This window comes from Neopelma chrysocephalum, unplaced genomic scaffold (assembly GCF_003984885.1).
Source record: "Neopelma chrysocephalum unplaced genomic scaffold, ASM398488v2 Primary Assembly neopelma1_80b, whole genome shotgun sequence".
Taxonomy (NCBI): Eukaryota; Metazoa; Chordata; class Aves; order Passeriformes; family Pipridae; genus Neopelma; species Neopelma chrysocephalum.
In genome coordinates, this window is record NW_020897742.1 from 10,418,817 (window position 1) to 10,438,494 (window position 19,678).

Consider the following 19,678-nt stretch of genomic DNA (forward strand, 5'->3'; position numbering starts at 1 on the left):
CTGTATGAACACCTGCTGTGGTGTAAGAGCATTCTTTGCATCAATAGAAGACCTTAATTTTTCCATTATCTCAAAAAAAAAAAGATTTTTCAGCAAAATTGCTATGTCCCTAATGAACTGCTAATTGCTTGACCACTTTTAGAATCTTTTCTGTGTTGGTAGGAAATATTCTGAAATAGCTATGCATATGGGACAACACAATCAACTAAAGGTGACAATTACAGGACATAAGATGAACTGCAGAAGTCACCAATTACTGCCTCACTCGGGCTTGAGGATGCAGAGGACATCTCCATCTCTCACACAGATGAAAAATAAATGTACTCAACTTTCCAGAATTTTTACAGTTTCACAACAGAACCAGTCTATTTGATGGTATTCTGTATTTCTCCTTAGGCAAGCAACAAAAGTTCATCTAAATTGTCTTCATCATCAATACTGAAGGTAGGCACTCTGACAGAAAGTCCTATCAATAGTGTGAGTTTATAATTTTAAAGGTGGGAGTATCTGTAATCAGTCTTCACATTAAAAAGAAACATTCTATAGAATCTATAAAGAGATTACTTTTTATAGTTAATTTGTGACTACATAAAAAACGTGTATACTTGTGCAAGAAGCACAATTTCAGAATGTAGTATCACCTGAGGCAGGGAAGGGCATGCATATGTATTTTGTGAAATTTTATGCTACTTCATAGGATAGCACATTAATGAAATTAGTCTAAATTTTCATGCAATCTTGGTCATTATTTCTCTGCACAAAGATTTCAATAGACTTGTCCATTTTAGCCCCAAACCCAGAAAATACCAACGTGCAAAAACACCCCCCTAGATCCTGTGTTAGTATTTCAAAATGCAGCGTGTTCCCTCTTAACTCAGAATGACTGACTGAATTTTTTTAAATATATAGTTGAAAAATCCTTTCAGTTAGGAGTTGAAGACCATATTTGAAAGGACAGACCTTCTATTGCATAGTTCTATTAATGTAGAAACATTATTTGTATGTATGTTTACTTCTAATTCAAACAAATGTTAAAATTAATTTAGAATAATTTAAAGAATCAATAAATTATAAATAAAATAGCAGCATTATAGACAGGACTTGGAATTTGGCACGTACCATAAACCATGCCCTGTAGGCACTTTCCATATAGCCATTGTTTTGCAAGACAAGTTAATTTAACCTTTTAGATTCTGACTTTGAAATACATTTGCCTTTGTTCTGTTTATTTTAGACATGGCCTAAATTTATTATGACAGAAGAAGAATTAATTCTATTTTATATCTGTAGCTTCAAAACAAACAGAATCAGGTGACATTTCATTTCTTTCATGATTTGTAATCTTTTACTAATCTTGAAGTTTCTTCATTACAACAAACCAAGTTCTCTGCTAAATAACCTTCTTTTGCTTTTATTGCTTGAAAAGGAAATCACTTTTTTATATCTTTCTTCAAAATTTATCTTTACATGCTAAGGCACAACAACAATTGTCCCTTTCAAGTCCCAAACTGACCCCGTTTCAGTAGTGCTAAATAAATAAATAGAACAGTACATGTGAGGAATAAATACTGGACATCAACATAAAAAATTGCAATAACCGATAACTTCAATAACAGTAAAATAATACCAAGGGTTTTTTCCTTTTCTTTTCCTCTTACCTTTGTTTTACTGTCAAAACAGGTAAATCCTAGAGCAAAGTCGACTGTGAAACACAGAGTATCCCCTTGCCAACTACACATATATGTTTTAGACTGGAAAAAAAAAAGTATGATTTTTGAGAGAACAACCATCATTGCAATTTACCATATAAAAAAATATTTTATGCAGAGTTTTTTTGTGGGGGAAGACACTCAACTAGCAACACTGGTACTACTTTATATTACTACATAAACACCATATTCTTGAAAACCATCCCTTACAAAATGCAACACAGAACAAATAAAGCCAAATCTGACTATTTCAAACTTTTGGCAAACTGCTTAGACCAGAGTTATTAACGACTTCTGACATCACTTACAATAAATGTGCAGGCAACAGTGCCTAAACGTTTTGTCATTGCAACCTAATTATGAAAAAGCATTCTGTCTACTTGACCTCTCCATTTGATTTAAACTTTGTAGACAACCTTTCTATTTTACAACATATTTTCATTTGTAAACTCTGGTGACATGCCAGCACAGCACTATGTTAATGTTAGTTAATGCAATTTGATAATAAGAACTAATAGCTATCACTCTTCAGTTAGCACTGATACTTGCTAGACAGTGCTCTATATACACCAACTCTATGATCACCTTTCAGGTTAGAAAGAAAAATTTCTACTTTATTAACAAAACCAGAAGTTCTGTTTAAACTTCTGAATAAGTCTTAAGGTAAAAAGTCAGTTAACTCTGTGTATTTTTAAAGCTTGCTGTCTTAGGTATATAATAGATTCTGAAAAGACATGAAAAAGTTTCTGCTGATGATGTAATATGAAACAGCTTGATGACATTCACCACTGACAGCTAATAGCAAAAAGCTCTTTGCCTTCAGCCTGAGTAGAGATCTGTCCCTGGGCTTTCCTTACCAGTCATTTTTAAGACTACATCCTTGTGCCTTATGAAATCTTTGATTTTTTTTGTTTGTTTGTTTCTTCCAAGGAAGTTTTACTTTACTCTCATTGCTATTTCATAAACCTCAATGCTGCCTCATGCTTAAACCTTTTTTGACATGAAAGTTTTGCATCTGGATAGTTTTTTTAAATTAAAAAAAATTGACACAAGAACGGCCTAGAAGACACTGAAAGCATTAATGTAGTTGCTTAAATTGAAAATTGTAATTTAAATTATTTTTAAAAGATTTTTAGTATAATCTAAAACTTTTGCATGATTGTAAAGGTTTCCTCATTCCAGTACTAATAAAAATACTTGGAGTTATAGTAAAAATAAGTATTTTTGAGTTACAGATATGACATTTTATAAAGGATTTTGAAAGGGCTGGGAGTGAAATTAATTAATTAGTGCAGATTAGTATTATAATCATCTCTACAATGATGGAGACATATAATATCTCTGAATAAATAATTTTGCTAATTGGTGTTCTAAGATCATATTATTTGGCATTCAAAAATATTTCAGTGATTGATATTCAATTAGAATGACATTTACATATCCTTACATTTTATTCAGTAATTACAAGGTGGCATTAAGCAGCAGTCATAACTTATTATCCATTATTTTCCAATTAAAAAGGTTATACTAGTTGAGGTCTGACTCAGCAAAGCATTTTTTAAAATGTATTAAATTTGATTCCCCCAATGGGTAAGTATCTAATTGCTCAGCCACAAATGGCGAATACTAAAATGAACTATGCACAAATAATTAGCTTGGAGTATTTTAAAAATATTCAGTATTGGCAAATAATGGAACCTGTTTGGAAATTTTTCACAAATACTAGAGACAAACAGAATATGCTGCATTTTCACTGTGATAAACATTACATTTAGATGTGTTTTTTACCTACAAACCACACTTAACAGTGTTTTCTTTACAATAGAATTGCATTTCACCATATAAATTTAAAAGCCTCCTTATGTCACTTCCTTCAGTTACTTTGAACAGGTTCTTGGACAGCTCTGTGATAAAGACCCTCATCTCTATTCATTAACACTAGGACAGAGCACTATTCCTTTTCATTTCTGCCTTTGGAAAAAGCTTCCCATACATGTGCAATTGTGTGATCACCCTTGGCTATCTACAACAATGGTTTACACAAAAATTTAACATCAGAAATCTAGGCTTAGCTGTCTTTCAGTGAATGTTGCAAAAAAAAAGAATAGCACTGCATATTAGCCAGCTTGAGAAGTCACAGTTTAAACAACAGAGAGGAAAAGAATAGGCCTCATACTGCAACAGCTAAGAAAATTGTAGTTTACATCCTAAATCAATATTTTCTGAGCAATGTGTAATGATTTGTGGAATAATTATATTTGTAATAAAAGACAATTACAAAGCTTTTACCTGTCTAATTGTTCAGGTACCAGTATCTCAATGCATATACTTTTAACTCATAAAAAGATCATTAAGGTGATAATATCACTGTCCAAATAGCATAAGAACAGCGTTTCTGATTCATCCATAGAAGGAACTTAGGCACCCTGTCACTGATCAGAAGCAAGACACAATGTATCTTTGGCACTGTTATCCTCCTCCAAGACCCTAAGAAGGCTTAATAGTTACAATGACTACACACATACATTCAATCTCTTTCCCATAGACATAGAGATTTCTCAGAACTAATTCAGCTTTGAATATTGTTTGGTGTTCAAGAAATGACTGCGTGTACCACTTACTGCCACGGTCTAGTTGAGAAGGTGGTGATCAGTTAAAGGTTGGATTCAATGATCTCAGAGGTTTTTTCCAGCCTAAATGATTTTGTGATTCTATCTTCCTTGCCTCTCATTCCCACCTACAAAATTCTTGACACTTTCATCCCAGCTTGATCCTACAGATAACTAATACTATAAGGCTTGAGAAACTTAGTACTTTTTATTGTGGTTCCTATCAATTAGTCTTCCACAACTGTGCAGACATCTTGGAATCTGCAGAAGTTAATTAGCATGGAAGAGTTGGGTTAATTACATCTTAATAGGGAACAAAAAAAAAGCTCCTTTCATGTGTATCTTCCATCAGTTTTTACAAAAGGGTGAGGACAAGGGACAGTTTGTTTCAGTAGTCCAAAACAAAGACTGACGTAGGATTCTGTCTAACACTGAGAAGAGACTTCACAAATATGTTCAATGACAGGCCAATTAATTCCCAAACCAGCTTTTATGACTATCAGTTGCAATGACTCTGTCCCTCAGAAGAGAAAATGTGTTTCTGAACAGATCTGCTAACATAACAAGTAGGGCTTTACACTTGGTTTATGGGTGTTAGGTACCCAAGCCAAGAGGTGAGTAAATGCTAAAACTAGAGACTGAATGCATGGGAAAAGACAACAAGAGAGACTTTCTTATTTCCACTCCAAGAGGAAAGCACAGATATACCTCAAATATCTGTAAGTGATGGGCAGAGCCTGAGGCACAAACAGAAAGGGGGACCACTTCATGTTTAGTCACTGGCCTGTGATGAGGTAGGAAGCAAAAAGACTTGGTGGGTAGCAAGCACCACTGCAGCCCAGACACAGACTGCTTGGGAAGGAAAGGCTTCCTCTTTCTCAGTTTCCTTCTATCCATAGGGTCCTTGACCACACTCAGCCATAGTACGAAGGCTTAAGAAAGCAAGCATGCTCTCCACATTAGACAGAGGCCTTCTGATTTCCTCACACACATGTGGGTCTCTGGGGTAGGCTGAAGGTATAAGTACATTTGGTTTCATCTGGGACTGGGTAGTCCAAATGCTTCTAAATAAATCTGGACATAAAATAGACTTTTGTGGTTACTGGAATAGACAGTTATTGCAATGCTTTAGCTGGAGGGCCTAAATTTGCCCAAGTTTTGCCACAGACGTCCAATGTAGTATCTCTGGATTCTTTTTTGAAGAAACACAGTCTTTACTGTTACTCTGATGTGGGATTGTATTCTGTTTAAGAAACAGTGGCTCAACTTGCTTATGTTTTTCAGTAAAATTCATTAATATCATGATTACTATTAATGTCTGTCAAGATGTCACATTCTGAGGTCATCAACACTCTTAGTAAAAGAAATACCATTTAAGATCAGTTTTAAAGAATCAGGTGGGTCAGTTGCCAGCCTTTTTCAGACAGTATTCCTTTTCCTTAATTTTTCTGTCAAATAAGGTTTTAAAGGAACAAATGAGGCTCACTGATATTGTTCATCTAAGTGCAACTCAGAAATATAAAATAGGGTATATCTGTTTTAAAGGATATTTTCTAACTCTGGTGCTGTTGTTCCTAACACCTCATCAGGTTTACAGTTTCAAAAATTCAGCTGATGCTTGACTACATTGTGGTTAATTGTAGCCTTGCATGAAGAAAACCTCATTTTGCTTTAACTGCAGGATTCATATGCCATACATTAATTCAATTTGGACTCAGTTATCTTCTGTTGAGCAGGAATTTTAGTGTTTTTGATCAGCCAAAATACAGAAATAATACTGGTCTTCTATTCTACATTAATACAAACTTGGCATGTACATGGTTTTCCTTGTTTATTTTCCAAAAAGCAACTGGAAAGTAGGCAATACCATTACACTCCACCACTTGAACTATACATTTTCCCTGCTACTCTGTTAACTACTTTATACATGTAAACAAACATTTGCTCTAAGATGGGCTGTAAAGTTTTACTGCATGTAAGTGGAAACACAGACACTATTTCTAATTATATTCATGATATAGAATTCAACACATACTTTTTAAAAATAAATTATAACCAGACAGCAAAACATTTAGGCAAGAACCATATTTGTATAGTATACATATTGCACACTGTGCTCATTTATTCACTTTAAGATCAAATATGTGCTAAGCCTCTCTGTGAAAATAATATGACATCAATAAAATAAATGCTAAAATCTTAATAAAACTTTGAATTTGCTTAGAAAAGCGAGTACTTATATTAAAATTAAATTAACCTTATATTATTAATCTAATGAATATGTTTTTGGAATATTGTTTTCCAGAGACGTCTCACCCCTTTTACATGTAAAATAACACAGTTCATGAGAACACACTTTTGTTTGTTCAGAAAAAACAGCACCTACTTCATATATAATAAAACATCCATCATCATCTGGTCTTTTTCCTTTTTTTTATAGTTTACTACCAATGAATATAGATACAATGAATATATAACAACAGTGCACGCATTTAGCATATTTAAACTAGTGATGAAGTCCAAACCCTTAAAAGTTAATGTCAAAGTTCTTTTGAGCTATTTGAGATTTACCTGGTTTTTTTTAATGTAAAATATTAAATAATTTGAGGTTAGCCACAAGAAGATCAAAAATAAGTGACTAAAAATCCCAAATAAAACAACTTGAAATACCTAAAACTGAGCACTTTTCCCTCTTAAAGGAGTTGACTTTTCCACAAAGTCCATGTACAGCAGTTTTTTACAAGCTATTAAGTCAGACAGGAGTGACAGGAGTAATGTGTCTTAATGCATCCAATGTATTTACCATTTACTTTGGTAAAAGCCTTAATATGGGACCAGCTAGGTCAAGAAAAAGCCTTTTTGAAAATTTGAATTTCAGCATAAAAAAACATCTAAGTAGAATGTGGAGATGAAGATAAGAGCAACTAGAGTTATTACGGTTGTATTGAGAAATATATCTCAGCCCACATACAGAGAGTTTACTAGGAGGCCAAATTAAAACCCATAATTCTGAACCCAGCCTGTAAAATCTTCTGCAACAGCCTTTTTGCATAGAATTACTTGTGCTAAGCAGAATTGCTTTTTAAACTCTTTAAAACCACAAAATAATTGAATTAAAAATGCATATGCTTTGGCTTTCTGATATTTAAAAAACCTCTGTTATTTTAGGATAAAATATTTTATATCACCTTTTAAGCAAAACTTCTGGGAGATGTTTACAAAGTACACTGAAAGCCTTCTCACTCTGAATCTGCATTACATACAAGAAAATGAAACAACAATGAAATCTGACATTCATCAAAAGCAGAAGAGTGTTCAGAAATTTCATCCAGAACACACTTTCAAAGCTCAAGCGTATTCCTGTTCCAGATAACTGTGAGAAAGAAACAGTGAAACAATATCTTTGAGAGTGATCAAATGAATATCACCTTGACTTAAAAAACATGGCAGATCCACTCATTGGCCCATACCTTTAAAGAATTCATCATGTCACAATTAAAAGGTTACAGAGATGTTATAATTATGTATAGACACAAATAAAACCACTTTATTGAAACAAACCAGATCTGATTAAAAATCTTGTACTTTCCTTCAAGTCCTGCTGTTACTGCAGTCAGAGGAATTGCATCTTAATGCCCTAAGATGACTTTTTTCTTTAAATACTTTGCTCGATATTAGTACAAAAAAGTACATTCTCTTGTAAAAGATAGTGCTGCAATCTGATGATTCAAGAAGACATTATACTTTTCTTTTTAAACACTGATGAACATTTGTGGTTCAGCATATATGTATGCAAGAGACACTCTGGCATTAAAAGTAAGATTTTTAAAGTACTCAAATAACAGCTCATTATATTTTCATTATATTTTTCAAAGAAAGCTTCCATTATTTCAGTAGAAGTGTGGCCAGTGCTTTTAGAAAATAATGCCTATTCTTAATATATCTGTGTTTTAAATGCTGTCTTTCTCAGGATATTGCTAAGCTCAAAACTTTTGCCTTTAGTGAATCTACTGAAATAACTACCTGATCTAATCTATTTGTAGTTTTTAATTCATAATGCTCATGACACTAACTGCAGCTAACTGCAAAAATGGTTTGCTTAGTTGAGCTCTCCTTGGACAGCCTGCCTTTTCAGGAATCATTCAGCATCACTGAGATTAGGCATTAAACCACCATTCCAGAGAGACAAGGGCTACATGCACCTGTGGGCTGAAGCGAATTTTCCTCCATAGGGAATTGTGTTCCTACAGAAAGACTGAGGTCAACTTGTAGGTTCAGCTATTGCTTGGCAAGACAAGCAGATAATGCAGATGTGGATGCCTACTCTTAGCCCTGGCAATCTCTGTAATATGAATGTATGGCTACTGTAAATCTGACAGAAGAAGGAAAACTCGCTACCTCCTCTGCTGAACAGGCAGACTATGGCTTAAATTGATTGTAGGAAAAGGCAGTGAGATAGAGGAAAGAGGACAAAATCTAAGGGCAGCAGCTTAGCAAAGATTATCTCCTAGGAGGCAAAAATTTAAAATGTGTGTTCTTTAGCCCTGGCTTATGCCAGGAAGGCGAGATTGTGCTTCCTCATCTCTGTGTTTGAGCAATGGCTTCACGGTTTTGTAGCAACTCATTTTTCCACAAAGAAAACCAAGATTCAACAATGACTTGAATGTTAACAGTTTTCTACCTGTAGATTGTCCCAAGTATATTTTCACATACCTGAGGCAGATTCTCAGTGGCAATCACAATAATCAGCTGGAACCATTTGCTTTACTAGAACCAGAGGAACTCTACTGGTTTACTTCAGCAAAGACAGTGACTTTGTTTTGATACAGTTTGCTATTACATAATGAAGTTTTTTTTCTTCTCTGGTGATCTATAAATTCTGGAATTTCACTGTTGAAAAGGGATTTTAATCAGAAATACCAACAAGAGACATTCCTGAGTAAAAAATTCAGTTCTGAATCAATGATGCTTCAATGGGATTTTGTTTTTCCGCCTGATTCTTTGAAAGGAATCTAATAAAGGTGGAGAGTAATAGGGAGCACCAACTTTTAAAAACATAAAATCAAATATAAAAAATCTAGATATTACTCTACAGGTAATATTACCGTATAAATTTGGAATCCCACGACAGTAACTTCCTGACAGATTTAAAAGAATCATAGAATGGTTTGGGTTCTAAACCCCCCGCCATGGGCAGGGACACCTTCCACTAGACCAGGTTGCTCAGGGTTTCATCCAACCTGGCCTTGAACACTTTCAGAGACGGGGCATCCACAACTGCTCTGTGCAACCTGTTCTACTGCCTCACCACCTTCACAGGAGAGAATTCATTCCTAATATGTAATCTAAACCTGCACTCTTTCAATAGAAATTTTTCGTAATTTAAAAAATATATTACTATTTTTAGAAATAATGGCCAACTTCTTATATTAATGATGTTTAATATACAGAATATAGAAGCAAGTTTGATTTCAATAGCTTTGTAAATGTTAAATTCTCTTTTTAAAAAAATTTGTAATAGGTACACTGCTTGATTTTCATCTGTTATCTGAATTGTTAAATTATTAGTAATTTAACAATTGCGAATGTATTTACAATTAATCTCTATAGCTCTCAGTATCTTTCTTTGTGTTGGAGAATGGTGGGTTTTTTGCATCACTGTGAAAATGAATTAGAATCTAACAGCATTTCAAAGATGACCAGTTAAATTGGAATTGGAATAAGCTTTCTGTACATAATGAAAACAATCTAAAATTTAATTGTGTAATTAAACTGAGTGCTTCTTGTAACAAACTGGTGAGTATCTTTTAAGGACACTATAAATCCAACCTAATCCAAATGCTATTTAATATCTCACCTGAATGCAACGAGGATATTCTGTTTTCTTATATGTTTGCCTCAGAAATTAGTTCTGAAATTAGTGTATTTCCATTTGTACATATAATTCTGTTTCATATGTGGTTTGTAATCATCATAGAGTAAAAAAGTAAGATAGCATTGCCAACTGTATTTAACATTTTTGCATTTTAAATATATTATTTGCAGCTCACAAGGCTTACACTGTGATCAACCAATCCTGTTTTACTCGTCTTCTCAGTTCACCGTGAAGAATTAATAGATTCAAAAGCTAGAAATGACAATTAGTTCTTATTCAGACTGCCCAATTTCTGCTAGATTTTGTTTATTTAAATGGACTTCTTTTGCTCAGTCTGAGGGTGATTTAGACTATTATTTCCAAAGAACTATATGATTCCCAAAGATGCCTAGAAAAAATGAGTGTGTTTGTTTTGATGGCAGTCACTGAGACAGCCAAAGTGTCCTGAGCATCTCAGAAATCAGGTAGTCTGAAGACTTACGTAAGCTGAGATAGAAAGAAAAGCAGAAAGATAACTAATCTCTGAGCAAGTCCCAGTGGGGACACGGTCCCTAAGATCTAGATCCAACTTTAGTTGTAGTAGGCCCAATTCAAAATGACACTGAAAAATGACTAGAAAACACATTTTGTGTAATTTTCCAGGAAGGACACCCAGGAACTGAACTTCTCTTTAGGCTGCCTGGATCTGAATATCACAAACACTTCACTTTTCTCGAGATCCAAAATCTTCAATTGAACTTTTACCTTTCATGCTAAAAAAATAGTTTCAGGTGGGGCTAATTCCACACTTACGTGCAGTTTGGCCGCCATGCAAGGAATGCAAGGAATATGCATTCCTGATCAGCATATATCACTATTTACATTCTTAGTGGCTTGTTGAATACTCAGCTTTAAGCAAATACAAAGGTACATTGCTAAAATATGCATTGATATTCGGTTGCACAAAAAAATGGTTTAGAAGCCATTTGAACTTTTATGCAAAAGATTTTCCCATTTGGCTCCTAATTTTGAAATAATGAGGAATTTATTGTTATCTCCAGTGCACAAAGAATAAACACGCAAATACATAAATTAATTTTGGCTCTTTCTGGAACTGCTCAAGATATTCTACTACATTGATATTCATAGAATATAGTCAACTAAATGAGAAAAAATACTGGTTTCCTTGAAAGGTTATTGAAATCAGTTAAAAATAATTTATTAACTTCTTTGTGTTTTGAATTAGTTCTAGTGAACCCTTTCAGAGGATTTTTAACAATCAGTAACATAGTAGATTCCTCAGGTATTTCATATAGATCAGCCCAGAAAACACAGTGTATAGAGGGAAATGTTAAAGTCTGGGGAAGGAAGATGGTGGACTAAGTATACTGTAAGGTATGTCACTCTCATGTGCAACATTCATTATTTTTTTGTTTTATTTTATTTTATTGGTAAGGTATATTCTTCACAGGGGGAATTTGTATCATTCCAGGAACATGAATTTTACTGCTAACATTTCTCTTAGCACAATACCTTCCCATCCCTGACCTCACCAAATATAGATTATAATTTTATTATTTCCAGGGTTTATTTATCTGTCAAGATCAGCCCCTAAACCACAGAAAAAAATGGAAGGAAGTTCACTAGAAGTACTTACCTTTAAGCACAGAAAATAACCAGGCAGCGAAACTTCTTGAATATTCTAATTGAGTGGAATCCAACCTATTTTAATTTATGGATTAACTCATATTAAACAACATTTTTTTTGTTCAAGCAAAGCAAATGGCCTCATGAAACTTGGTTATTCAACTGTATGAAGATTGGAAAAAACTTGTAGCATCTGTATCACAGCTGGAAGTATGATGGGAAAACTTTTGTTTGTGTTAGAATTGCAAGTGAGCAGAGTAGGTAATCATGTCTCATCACTATATACCAATTGCAGGTATTTTGGAAATGCTGTGGTAGATGACTTTCCATGCATGGTTTTTTTCAGTCTCCTGAGAGTTCTTCCATTTGTGAAGCAGATTCCTCTTTGTCTTCTTCCAGCCATGTAACTAAGCTTAAATGCAAAAGATTTCAAGATGCTAAAATTGCTGGTTTTTCTACAGCTGACAGGGAAACATATCACTGTCACTCTTTTCTCTGTCCACTGCCAGATAATATATCCTCCTCCATCCTCCTGTTGAACAGAACTGATCCAAATCATCCCTTTGAGATGTTTCTGCATTAATTTAACAATCACATAAAACTCAGGTGAGTCAATATAATTTCCTTTTGAAAGAACAGTCTGAGGCAAGGGAAGAATACTGATTAAGTAATTTAAAAAAGATAACATTGAAAAACATGGAATAAAATCCCATAGTATTGACAAGACCAACTGAAAGGGTCAAAGAATTAGTAAGAGCTCTGGAAAATGTGCTAGCTTTTTATTTTTGAAGATTGTCTGCACCGCAAAAAAACTTGGAAAAAAAAAGAAGAATATAAATTACTTAATCTGAGCGTCATTTACTGGTCCTGCACTTTTTAGGATGTTCCAGATGAGACAAATATTCTTGCCAGGATTTGTGGGAGAAGATTTATCTTCAAGTTATGATTCAGAGGACTTCACTGCCTATCTTCCTCCATTGCAACACTGACTTTTATTACCAGCCTCATGGAAATACTTTTTAACAGTACTTTTTCTCCCTTTCAACTGCCTTTCTGTCATATTTCTGTTGCACTTTTATTGCCCCATCTGTCCAAGTTACGCCATCAGCAACTACAATAGTTCTTCTAGTAAAAAAATACATATATTTCTAGCACATGGATTTAACATGTGTTTGCTTGCTATCATTGCCTGTAAATAGAATAATTTCATCAGGGTCACTGAATTTCACAGTTTCTTAGAATAGGGCTTTAAGACAGCTGAAAGGGGAATAGTATTGTGAGGGGGGTTTCTTCCTGCTTTATTGCATTCTTTCTGTCATCTAATGCTGCTGCCATCTTCAGAAGAAAAGTATAACAAAAACCCACACAACATGGGCAGCTAAAATTCAAAGGGACCACTGCACCTTAAAATTTCTTTTCATAAACTGTATAAGGATGAAATCTTCTCAGAAATATAGCTCTTATTATAGAAACACCAAATACAAAGGATATGAACACGATAAGGTTAGCAACAACTCATAGGTATGATCCTAACACTCACCAGTAAACAGAATCAAGCCACATTTAAATAAGGATGGCTGAAATGACACAGTGCAATCTAACACCTTTCACGAATCTTGCCCAATCATTTGTGAATAAAAAAGAATTTCCAAAATTCTCCAAAAGAAAGAACTTTAATGGACATTTTAACATACTAACAGACACCCTAACATACTTTCAGTTTTCCAGATACTGAAATGCCAGTTCTTTTTCTATGGCTTGAAATAATCTATATAATATTAAGTTGCACCTCATTCATGCTGCTTCTGATATACTTCTGAAAAGAAAGGTATTCACAGTGGCATTTATATTTTGAACGAAGAAAGAAAGTAGTGGAATCACAAGACTTTTCACTGCTGGAGAGTGACCGTAGCACTCTGCACCCTACTGACATAGTGGTTTACAGTAAAGTTGAATCTATCCAACTGTGTGAGAGAAAATTAAGATATGGAACACACATATGGAGATTTAAGCACTATAATAAGGATTTTATTTGGACACCTCTCCTGGAGGTTTCAGATAGGTTAAACCACAGCTGCAGGAAATAGTAACGTCTTTTGAGTGAAATGAGTCTAGAGGACTGCTGGATTCAAATCACAAAAGATCATTCCACAAGTAAAGAATAATTCCTTAAGATTGTTACAATATAAAAGAATAACAAGTTTTGAGATTTAACAGTGAATATTCTAAAATCTAACCAAATACAGAACCAGCTAATCTCCACCCTTGTTACACTTAATTTTTATTATATGTTATATGCTTTTTATATGGATAATAAATAGGAGAATTGAATGATTGGACAAACAGTCATATCCTAATTTCTTGAAGAATTCATGTAAGAAAATATGCATTATTAATCCTTCCCTGACACCCAGCAATTTTTCAGGAAGAATCAATTTTTTTCCTGAAAAACTGCATCCCTTCTCAGAAGTGCAGGAGCAAAAGCATTACCATTAAAAACTCTTACTTTGTTATTCCATCAGTCTAAAGAGACAAATAGAATGGTTCTAAGTAAGTACCTTGTCAGAACCTAGAAACCTCATTAGAATCCCAGAGATTTGAAAATTCAGATGAGCGGATTCAACACCCGTGCTGGGACTCCTTGCTCCTTGCAAGCTGTGCTAATGCAATGCTGTTCTCAGTATTTCAAACATTTCTAGGAGGTTCCTGCAAACCTGAGCATACCAAATCAAGTTTGCATTTGTGCTAAACTGTGTAAACATATTTTTAATTGGAGAAGGCCTATAGTCTCAATCCATACACTCCCATACCTCCAGTTCACTTGAGAGTATGGATCTAGATTTACTAGCCAGTAGAAAATGATAATCTGCTGTTTAATTTTGAGAATTTAAGACTATCACAAACTTTCCTTTATCTTTCATGCTGAGTGTTCAAACTCTTCCAATGTTAACAAGGACAATCCCAATTCACAACTAACAATATAACAGCAAAATAGTTCTTCTTTGAAAAGAGAACTATTATGTGAAATGTAACGTATTTACCTTACGTGAGAGGAAAATAAGGTTTCTGGAAGAAAATGTTCGAGGTGGACTAAATAAACTCCAGAGAATTTTCCAGTAGTAGAATTTATTCATTTTCAGTTCGTAGTAATCAAGGTCAACTTACTACTTCCAATTTTTAAGCTGTCATAACATGCTAACTGACTGCTATTACATAGTCATTGACAAAAAAAATTGATATGATGATGAAGCTTTCAGAAGCCTTCAGTGTATTAAAATGTACTTAGATCCTTAGTCATGGAGGACATCAATCTAATGCAGTTATTAAACAGACAAATAACCTAAACATTTGTTATACTTATTTTACTGATTAAATGGCTCCAGGATTTAAATTATTCATTACTTACCCCGGTTCTCTGAACTTCCAAGAAAATTGCTCTTTGAAATGATTTCTCCCACACTGCCAATTCACTGCCCAGTTCTACATTGAAATAATGACTCTTGCCATGTCCAGCCATAACACTGAAACAATACAGCCTCTGGTCTTCAAGATCAAAGTCCTGATGAATACCTAAATACATGTTTGCTTGTAGCCAGCAATCATCAGCAAGCCAGAGCTGAAAGACATGTTGCAGTATGTGATTCTTCATCTGGCAAAAGCAAACAATCGAAGCAATACTCTCTTCTGTAGGTGATGGGTATGTTATGGCATAATAGCATTAATTACCTTGAAGAAACGGTCTAAGAATTAAGTAATAATGTCAAAGACAACTTCTCTCTTTGCTTCTTATTTACTTTACTCTGTATCACGTAATCCAAGCTACTTCTGCAGTTCCAAAAATACTGTCAAAATTACCTAAGCAATACATATAGAATTTAAAATGAGTTTATACCAACATACTGTTTACAGTGAAAAGGAAGGAAATCCCTGAACTCTTTGAATACAATTTGAGAGCTGTGTGCCAGATCTACAGGAGACCATAATTCAGCCATTCTAATTGGGTTCCAATATGCTAAACCCCAAGGAATGAATGCAGTAATTTATCAAGTACCAAGGACTAATTCTGGAAATGACAACATAAGCATGTCCCCTGATAGCCTCAATGCTGTTCTGTAACTATAAGGAGAATGAAGCGAGATCCTGCCATCACCCTCAAGACAAAGAAGAGAAACTTCACATTAAACTTTCATAATAAAAATATCTCTGTAATAGAATGTTTTGTAAATGAAAACAAATTCATATAAGAAACTTCACTAATATTCAAGACTTCATTGATTAGCATAAATATAGAGAAAAAGAAAACTAAATAAAAAAGCTACTACTTACACATCTAGCTATTTTCACAGCCTAAATTTCCAAATTACACATATTTTTAAATTTCTGTTTATCAGATAGGGCCCTTTCCTATCTCCTTTTCTTTATGATATCATGGGGCAGAAAAGATTGAAAGAACAAAATAATTAGCAATAAAAGTTATATTATTTTCCAAAGTCATTCACAAACAGAATTGTTTTTCTCTAACACTCCAGTTTAAGTTTGGAAGACTTGACTCTAGTCAAGCAGATCTGAGGTAGAAGCAGTCATGTTTGAACTGGATTTAGGTGTCTTTGAAAAGACTAGCATGCGGCTTTGTGCTGCACCCAAGTCCTTGAATCTTGTAGTCAGGATAAGCTGTATAAAGGTTCACAATTTAGTTTTCTATAACCTCTACTAGCCTATCATTGCCTGTTTAGGCTAGTTGAAACTCTATGCACATAAAAACGAACAAGTAAAATTTTAACATCCAAGTGTAATTTAAAATATTCAGATACAGGTAAAATTAATGTTCAGGGGCTTGTGTCCCTCCTGTTCTGTATGAACACTCAAGTATACTCATAGGGCAGCAGTGAAGATCCACTGTTTAGTAACAAAAAGCAGACAAAACAAATGCTCTGCTACCACACTCTCCTCTGTGTACTGCTCTCATATTCATAAACAGAATCAAAATACTCAGACCGGAACTGAAAATTTTGCTTGTGCTGGTGAATTACTGACTAACATAAAGCTGGCACACGCAATCTTATGTAATTTACTCAATTCTAGCCTGTGGAGCTATGGATGTTTCATGGGGCACCTTGGTATACAGCACTTTGTTGACAAAATTGGCCCTGTAGCTACCTGAGGAGACAAGAGACTTGAGGAAACTCAGAGCTCTTTCACAACACTCCTTTGGACTGTTGAAAAGGAAGTTGAACAAAATATTGCATATGTTCTGGTGTTCAGCTTCTATGGAGTGACAGGTATTACATCTGCTTCACAGCTCACTGCAGCATATACTGCATATAGCTGGTATACTACTATATTAATATTTTGTAATTTTTATCTGAAAATACCAGGCAATAAAAGAAAATAAAATATTTTTAAGACAGATGGCTTTTAAAAATATGTCTAATATTCTTGCCCCAGTAACAAGTTCCAATAAAGATGAATTATGAGGCAAGGTAAAGGAAAAAACATCTGTGATACAAGATTTTACATTTTCAATTATTTGGTTGTTACCACCAAATGTCCACGAATATGCAAGGCATGTTATATATACGAATTTTAATTCACATATTTGCATATGCATGTTTGTCTATGCAAACAGGTGTAATTATATAAATGTATACACACATACAAATCTAAAATATATCATTTTGTTTCAAAGTATAAATTACATATTGGGTTCTAAGTTTCCATGCTTAACTTTGTGTCATAATACAGTTAGGTATGTAATAAGAGCACCTATCCTTCAAATCCATCTTTCATGAGAAGAAACAATAGCATACTCTACCACAGTTCTGTGCTAATTCTAACCAGTTTCTGAAAATCCTTAACACCCTCCCCAAACAGGAGTTTTTACAACATAACTCTGTCTTTCATATTCAATGCAGAAACCTTAATCCCTTAAGATTTTTTCCTATCTTTTTGGATTTGCTCAGTTTGTCTCACTGCCATTTATACCAAGAATCAACATAAAAGAGGTTAAAGAGTTGAACTTGGGCTTTTGCACTTTAGTTAACATATTCATGAAGACTGGCAATTAAGCATTCATTTATTAAAATGTCAAGAACATTAAAGATTTGAATTTTCGATAGTTTATTTGCCCACTTCTTTTTCTTAACGAAAAAGTATCACAGAAGTTGCTTTAAGGACAGAATATCCTTGAAATTGCAATAATATTCAAGAAAGGACTGAGTTTCAGCAGTAATATTTAAAGGAGAAAAAAAACAAAATGAAAACTCAAGCCATAGTAAAATCTTTCCAAAAGGCATACCAAGTATATATTTCACTGGTGCCTGACATATTTATCAGCAAATAATAAAATTTAAAAAATATTAAGGAGAATGAATAAACGATCTGGGGCAGAACCTCTGCTTTTTGTTGATGTCTCAGTGATGGGCAGGACCTGAAGTTGCCCACATAAGCTCAGCTGTATGGCTGTGCTCCTGTGTCTTGCACTGTGGAGTTGAGGTCTAGTCCTGAACTCCAGGCCTGTTGTTTTTCCTGGCATGGTATTGACCAAAACCCTTCCTTCCTATGTCCTGAGTAACTGAATAACAAAATAAAAAAACAACACAAAGCAAAACCAACCAACCAACCAAAAAAACCCACAACCTCAAAACAAAACAAAACCAACCACAAACCCCAAAACAAAACAAAAACCCCTCACCAAAACCATACGCACTTCTCCTTCAGTGCAGGACCTGTATAGGTAGAAGGGCAACAAGCTGCCTTTTCCACGACATGAGTACATGGTCAAGAGAGAAAGGACAGCAGCCACTGAGAAGTAAAGCTGAGCTGTAATCTTTGAGTGAAATAGTATTTTATCTGAAAACATGAATTTTTATTTTTTTTCCTGAAAATATGTTTGATTTTACTCTCCTAGACAAATAGGCTCTCATCTAGCATTATCTCACCTCCAAAGCAGTTTTTGATTAGCTGGTAGAAAACAAAATTAATCTATCTAATGCAATTTATTAGAAAATATATTCTGCAAGTCAACTATTTAATTTTTTTGCCCCAACTCCTTGCTTTGGACAAGCTAGACAGAAAACATGACTCTATCAAGTTGAGGGAAGAAAATGAATTTTATGGAATACAAATCCAACATGTTGCCCTTTGTAAGGCAAAACCTACTGTACTATTACCTACTGCAATACTTGCAAATTACAAACGACATAACAAGGACATAATTTTATATTTTTAATTACTGAAATTAAATAAAGATATTTTTATATAGAACAAAAATTACAGCAAGAGCATTTTCCACGTTTGCCCAAAAATCTGACTCACTAAGATAAAAGAAGTATCGTTATGCTTAGCTGTGTGTCTCACTGATACTTCATACAACCAGCTCTAATACTGAAAACTTTCTTCAATATGATAGCATTTGAGTAACTTGATCACCTGGAGCTTAATCCATTTTCTATATGCTCTTATACTTGCACAGCTAATGTACTAGAGATTACAAATAGTTTTTATAAAAACAGATGAACTATTTGAACGTTAGTTACTCCTAGTTAAGATTACCTTGAGCTTATCATCAACAGGAAAAAGCAAGCTTTCTTTACTAAATAATACCACTGTAATCATTAGAAAACCTACCTTGTGAATTTTAAATAGAACCTCACAGAGGTTATAGATTTTTTCAGCTCGTACCCAGTCTAGTGTGCTTACCTATAACATCAAAAGAAAATATTGTCAACACATTATTTATTCAAAAATCTTGTAGAAATGAAAAAAAACTAAAAAGATTTCACCCATCATTATTCTGCTGGATGCTTAAATACAGGCACATTGCTACACTTTATATCCAGCATTATAAAACATTGTCAAAT

General features: G+C 34.1%; 1 protein-coding gene across 1 annotated transcript in view; it reads right to left on the reverse strand.

Annotated features, from left to right (window-relative positions):
* The window catches only part of TPO (thyroid peroxidase), a 213,695-nt gene that overhangs the window by 80,960 nt on the left and 113,057 nt on the right, over positions 1–19,678 (reverse strand). Inside the window, exons 13-15 of the mRNA XM_027690190.1 lie at positions 19,446–19,517; positions 15,226–15,435; positions 1,659–1,751 (exon numbers count right to left, since the gene is read on the reverse strand). Of these exons, the coding sequence (XP_027545991.1) occupies positions 1,659–1,751; positions 15,226–15,435; positions 19,446–19,517 (375 nt within the window). The remainder of the gene's footprint in view (positions 1–1,658; positions 1,752–15,225; positions 15,436–19,445; positions 19,518–19,678) is intronic.